Source organism: Pipistrellus kuhlii, unplaced genomic scaffold (assembly GCF_014108245.1).
Source record: "Pipistrellus kuhlii isolate mPipKuh1 unplaced genomic scaffold, mPipKuh1.p scaffold_m20_p_8, whole genome shotgun sequence".
In the NCBI taxonomy this organism is placed as follows: Eukaryota; Metazoa; Chordata; class Mammalia; order Chiroptera; family Vespertilionidae; genus Pipistrellus; species Pipistrellus kuhlii.
In genome coordinates this window covers 4,831,073-4,837,072 of record NW_023425584.1, presented here as the reverse complement: position 1 = coordinate 4,837,072, position 6,000 = coordinate 4,831,073, and the positions used below count along the sequence as shown (strand labels likewise).

The window sequence follows — 6,000 nt, the reverse complement described above, 5'->3', positions numbered from 1 at the left end:
TAAACCAAAGATCTTATATGCATACTAAAGGCCTGGTGTATGGGTTTGTGAACCAGTGGGGTCCCTCAGCCTGAACTGCACCCTCTTGCAATCCAAGACCCTTCGGTGGATGTTGGAGAGCCAGTTTCAGCCCGATCCCCACAGGCCAGGCCAAGGGACCCCACTGGTACACAAATCTGTGCACCAGGTCTCTAGGGTGTGTGTGTGTGTGTGTGTGTGTGTGTGTGTGTGTGTGTTTAACTACTGCTTAAAGGCAGAAAAGAACCACATATAAAGGCAGGATTTGATTGGCTTCAATCTTTGAAAGTGTTAAACAACTAAGGACACAATTCATATTAACCTCAGCTTCACCCCCCCCCAGCCCCCCCCCCCCCCCCCCCCCCCCCCCAGCATTTTCCAGTTAGCACAGCACTAAATAGCCAGTGGCAATCTCAGTCTGATAAGATTGGAGAATAAAAGCAGCTGGGATTTGAGGGACAAAATTCTACAGAGGAAGAAGCTACAGAAATACGAGCCCTAAATCTGTATACAACTTCCCTTAAAATCTTCAGTCAATCCTTAAGATGCACCAGAAAAGGCTTTAAGAAACTCAGGGGACAGCAGCACCTCAAGAGCTGAACAGAGATTTCAGCAGCTGCACAGTATTGGGAAAATGGGAGTTAGAGTTCAAGCACCACATGGCGGAGGCTTGATAAGCATCCTGGGCTTTTAGCTGTAAGATCTAGTAAGGATCATGATGTGGGAATATAGGCAAAACTGAAATAAACCAGAATTTAAAAGGATAAAGCCAAGTTTCAATAGGATTAAAGCAATTCACTGGTATTATATCTGCCTACCACCATAAGAAAATCTAACCCTTTTTCCTCTTTGGAGGAATCTGGTACCATCCAGAGCATCAATAATTTCCTTCCACATTGTCTGACATTCAGTAAGAAATTATGAGGCATGCTTAAAAAAATAGAACCAACTACAAAAAAAATAAAAAACCTGGAGGACCTAAATGTGATTCAGATATTGGAAATATAAAACAGGGGCTTTCAATAATATGTTTTAAATGCTCAAGAAAAGTGAAGAAAGATGAAATATTTTATCAGACCCTTGGAATCTACTTAAAGAATGGAAGGGGAGAAGTCAAATGAAAATTCTGGGACTAAAAATATTACAACTAAAAATAAGAATTCAATAGAAAGGTTATATAAGGAGTTCAGACACCACAGAACAAATTCTAATGAGTGGCAGGTTAGTAAAAAACAAGCAGATTAAAGCACAATGAGAAAAAAGAAAAAACAATACAAAAGGTGTAAAAGACATGTGGAATATTCAAAAAGATCTAACTGGAGTTCCAGAAGAAGAGAGAGAGAAAGGAACAAAAGCAATTCTTATAGAAATACTGGCTGAGAATTTTCAAGCAAACAAACAAAAAAATCAGGTTTTCTGAATCCTAAGAGGCCCTCTATCTCCCAAGTAGGATAACACACACACACACACACACACACACACACACACACACACACACCTGCATCACACTCAAACTGCTGTAGACCAAAATGAAAGGAAATTGTAAAGCATCCAGAGATGGGAAAAGAAGAAAAGAAGACATAATACCTTCAGAGGGGCAGTAATCAGACTGATGGCTAGCTTCTCCACAGAAACAATGGCAACCAGAAATCAAGGGAAACACATTTTTTAAACACCGAAAAGAAATAAAAAGTCAAAATGGAGTTCTATACCCAGCAAAACTATCCTGTAAAAAAAAAGTATGTAAAATAAAGAGATTTGCAAGTTAATAAAAGCTGAGCAGATTTGTCACTAGTCCTGAAGTATAAGAAGTCTTCCAGGAGTTGTTCACCCTAAAGGACAATCATCCCAAACAGAGCTGTCAAAACTTTTTTTAAAAAAATATATTTTATTGATTTTGTACAGAGAGGAAGGGAGAGAGATAGTTAGAAACATCGATGAGAAAGAGTCATCGATCAGTTGCCTCTTGCACACCCCCTACTGGGGATATGCCCGCAACCAAGGCACATCCCCTTGACGGGAATTGAACCCGGGACCCTTCAGTCCCCAAGCGGACACTCTATCCATTGAGCTAAACCGGTCCCAGGCAGAGCTGTCAAAACTTTTAAGGAGACATGAAGTGCATCAATAGGAGTGAATGTGACCCACTTCTGCTCAAATCAGCTCTCATTGCAGTGGAATAATTTGGTTTAAAATGTAGGTTTATGTTAAATGAAATACAGCCAAGAAGAGGTGAACTATAATTTTACAACTTAACACCATGAAGACACTGTTCGTTTAGTTTTAACCAAAAGAAAGGTTACAAAATAAAAATTTTTAAAAAGGAAATTGTGCTCTGGCCGTCAGGGGTCAAGGACAGCAGTTAGTATGTAGGAGTCAAAGGTTATGGCTGATGTGTCTTGGGAAATGGGCGCTTAGGGGATCCTGGGACTGGGAAGAGGCAGAGGTCAGATGCCACGGGCAATAGTTGTGCTGTAGGGGTTAGGGGTCAAAAACCTGTGGGAGATGTAAAGCCAGGGGTCCTGGCTGACAGTTGGGGTGTGGTAGTTGTGCCAAAGGACAGAGGTAGGAGGTAACAGCGGTTGGGGGGGGTGCAGAAGACAGTTGAGATTCCCACTCCCCAGGCCCCGCCCTCACAGCCACTCCCCCCACGCCAGGCCCCGCCCCACAACCCCGCCCCTCACGCCAGACCCCGCCCCTCCAGCGCCGGGAACGCCGAGGCCGCGCGGCTGAGGCGCAGAGCGAGCCGGCCAGCGAGCGGCGCAGGGACCCCGCGGGCGGCTGGGGCTTCCGCGGCGCCCGCCTCCGCTCCCTCCCCTCGGGCTCCGGGGCCGCGGGCCGGCGCCGCCTCCCTCCCGGGAAGATGGCGCTGCACTTCCAGGTCAGTGGCTCTGCGCCGCGGGTCCCGCTCGGTGCCCCGGGAGCGCGGCGGGACTCGGGGGGCTGGGGGCTGAGGGCCGAGGCGGCGGCAGAGGCCGCGGGGCCGCGGACCGGCGTCCCGGGGCCTGGGCCGCCCCCCCGGCCCGAGCCCGCGGGCGGAGGCGGGCGGAGGGCCGAGGCCGGGCTCCGAGCTCGCTCCGCGGGGACCCGCGCGAGGGGCGGCTTCGGAGGCGTCCGGGCAGGTGGGAGCCCGCCGGGCCGGCCCGTCTGCCCGCCGCGGTGCCGGCCGCGGGCCCGTCGTCGGTCCGCACGCAGTTGGGACGGGGGAGCCGGAGCGGGGCCCCGGGTCCGCCAGGCGCGGCGCCCGCAGTGGGACCTGAACCGGCCGGGCGGGCCGGGCTGTGCCTTCGGGGAGCTGCGGAGGGGGCCGGGCTGGCGGGGGCCCGGCGGGCGGGGAGGATGAGGATGCTCGGGGCAGGCTCGCGTGTGCGCGGCGGCGCGGGCACGTGCCTCCAGGTGTTCATTCCGCACACACCTCCAAAGCCCCCTCCCCCACCCGTGTCTCCAGCACCGCGCCAAGTTCTGGGGTAAAGGATGGCACCATTTTACCCTCCTGCCTTCCTCGATTTCAAGATGATGACAGTTGCCGGTGCAAAATGGTCCGATGGAATTAATCCCGGGGACACAGGGGAGGGGCCGCCCACCTGGTGCGCGGCACCGAGCGGCTGTGCTTGGGCAGGAGGTGCTCCGAGCTTCCGATTGCCAACCGAGGCATTGGATTCCTACTTTGTGCTACGCACTGAAGGAAGATACAGACAGATCTGGCAAAACTTTATGGGGAACTGGCAAGTCTCATGGGTGTTTTGAGTTGTTGATTTTAATGTATTTTTGTTGACTTCAGAGAGGAAGGGAGGGGGGAGAGAAACTTCAGTGCTGAGAGTGAATCATTGATGGGCTGCCTCCTGCACCCCTCACCCTCCACTGCGCCCCCACTGGTGATTGAGCCTGCAGCCCAGGCATGTGGCCTGCCCAGAATTGAACCATGACCTCCTGGTTCATAGATGGTGCTCAACTCAACCACTGAGCTACCCCAGGGAGCCGAGTCCGATGCAACAGCAGAAAGCCTGTTCTGTCCCCACCTACACCACCAGCGGCGTGGCCAAAGAGAGCGAGCTTCAACAGTTCAAGGGCTTTTATGGGGGTGTGATGTCACTGCTTTGGCTGACCCTGATTGGTTGGATGAGGGCTAGGGTCCGATTACAAAATGGAGGATCAGGAGGTAGCCCCGCCCCGCCCTTTCACTAATAGGTCTTGGAAGGATTGTAAGAGTTGGCCACGTGGAGGAAGAGGAAGGGAAGGGTGTAGAGGCAAAAGGCACGTGTGAGCCGAGGCAAAGGGTGGCGGAAGAACATGGCACCCGCAGGAAGTTCCCTCTGGCTGGAGCATTGGGTTCATGCGAAAGGAGGAGAGCAGAGGAGGCTGCGGATGTGGGGAGACGACTTGGGGAGGGGTAGGCAGTTTCTTGATACGGTGACAGTGTATATAAGTGTCACCTACTTTTTGTAAACTTCTCTGAAGTCCCTGTGGCCACGCTGACACATTCCTTAGTTCTTTCTCCAAAGGATCTTTTCTTTCCAACCAGCCACCCTCCTGTCAGGTCATTGGCAGCTCCAGGGTGTTATGGATTACCGTAGGCAGCGGTGAGGCCCACCCATTGCCTTTTGACTCCTTGCCATTTTGAGGGTCTCAAGGTCAACATAATGTTATTTATTACACATGCCCCCGGGGAAATTTTCATAGGAAGAATCTCTCAGGGAGGACTTAGGGATTGCAAATAGGTAATTGGATGTTCACAATTCAGGTGTAACTCTTGAGGTTCCTTAAAAACTGGTGGAAGTTTGAAACATTTCCAGACTTGGAAAGATGATGATACATAACAACAGTAAGTCCCTCAGTCCTGGAAGACTCCTTCCTGCTTAGGCAGAATGTTCGAAAATTAGCTGCTAATGCCAGAGCTGCCCATGTTGGTTTTCTAGCAATGTATTTCACAGCAGCTGTGGACAGCTCAACAGTGGAGTTGGACAAATGAAAGATCAGATAGTTTGGAGGGCCAGAAATGAGCTCCAAAACGGATGTTTGAATTCTTCGTGGTCTATAGGGTTGTATTTTTGTCCAGTTCACTCAAGGAGCAGGAATCAATCATGATAACCAGTGCCTAGTTTATATGTTCATGGTAGACTTTGAGCCCCACAACGAACTTGAGACGTGTGCATATATGTATCTATTTTATTCCTGAAGACACTGGGCCTTACAACAACTGTGACTTACCAAGACTCCAGGGTTAGAGTAAACCTCATATCTCATAATCCCACGTTCTTTCACATCCATATCTTAGCCAGCCAAACATGCTGTTAAGGTGATTGAGTAAAGAAGTGGATTTGTGTAAAGTGAGGTTAGGGCACTGCTCCACAATCTTTTTCCCATAATGACAGACATAAAAAATGGTAATGGTGTAGCTCATTGACATAAATTGCCCACAGCCAGAAAGAAGCCTGGCTGCTGAGAGGGCAGTTGAGATCAATACCAGGCATACTGATAACCCGCTTAAGGTACATGCATTATGGTTAGGAAGTTGTGAGTTAGGGTGCTCTATCCCAAAGGAAGTGTGGATCTGGATTATCTGAGAGGTGATAGTCCATGAGGGGCAGAGTGAGGAAAGTTTGAGCTGGGAACAAGTAAAATGTAGGCTCAGTTCATAGAATATAGGGACTTTGATGAGAAGCAAGAGCTAACACTGGGACATTTAGAGGACCTAGTTGGTCAAAAAAAATTTTTTTTCTCTCAGGATTGTTCCAGAACCAGGGACCTATAGTCATGCTTCTTAATACCCAGCCAGGCTATCAGATTTGTTCTAGATGTGATTGTGAACTATTATATTTGAACATGATGATGATAATGATGAAACAAGGGTTTAGGAATGATTATCCTGACAGGATGGGCTTGAATTGGAAAACTATAGACAAAAGACCAATATGGTGTTTTATAATTATCAGTAACTGGAGATTATTTACAATTTACTGTGGGTCTGCTGTGTGCCAGACA

The 6,000-nt window shown here is 49.4% G+C and overlaps 1 protein-coding gene across 2 annotated transcripts in view; it reads left to right on the top strand.

The window, feature by feature from the left end:
• Window positions 1-2,740: 2,740 nt before the first annotated feature.
• The window catches only part of RANBP17 (RAN binding protein 17), a 216,537-nt gene continuing 213,277 nt past the window's right edge, over window positions 2,741-6,000 (top strand). For both annotated transcript variants that reach the window (XM_036424289.2, XM_036424288.2), the window contains exon 1: window positions 2,741-2,899. In XM_036424289.2, coding sequence (XP_036280182.1) covers window positions 2,882-2,899 — 18 coding nt within the window. In that variant the 5' untranslated portion in view covers window positions 2,741-2,881. The remainder of the gene's footprint in view (window positions 2,900-6,000) is intronic.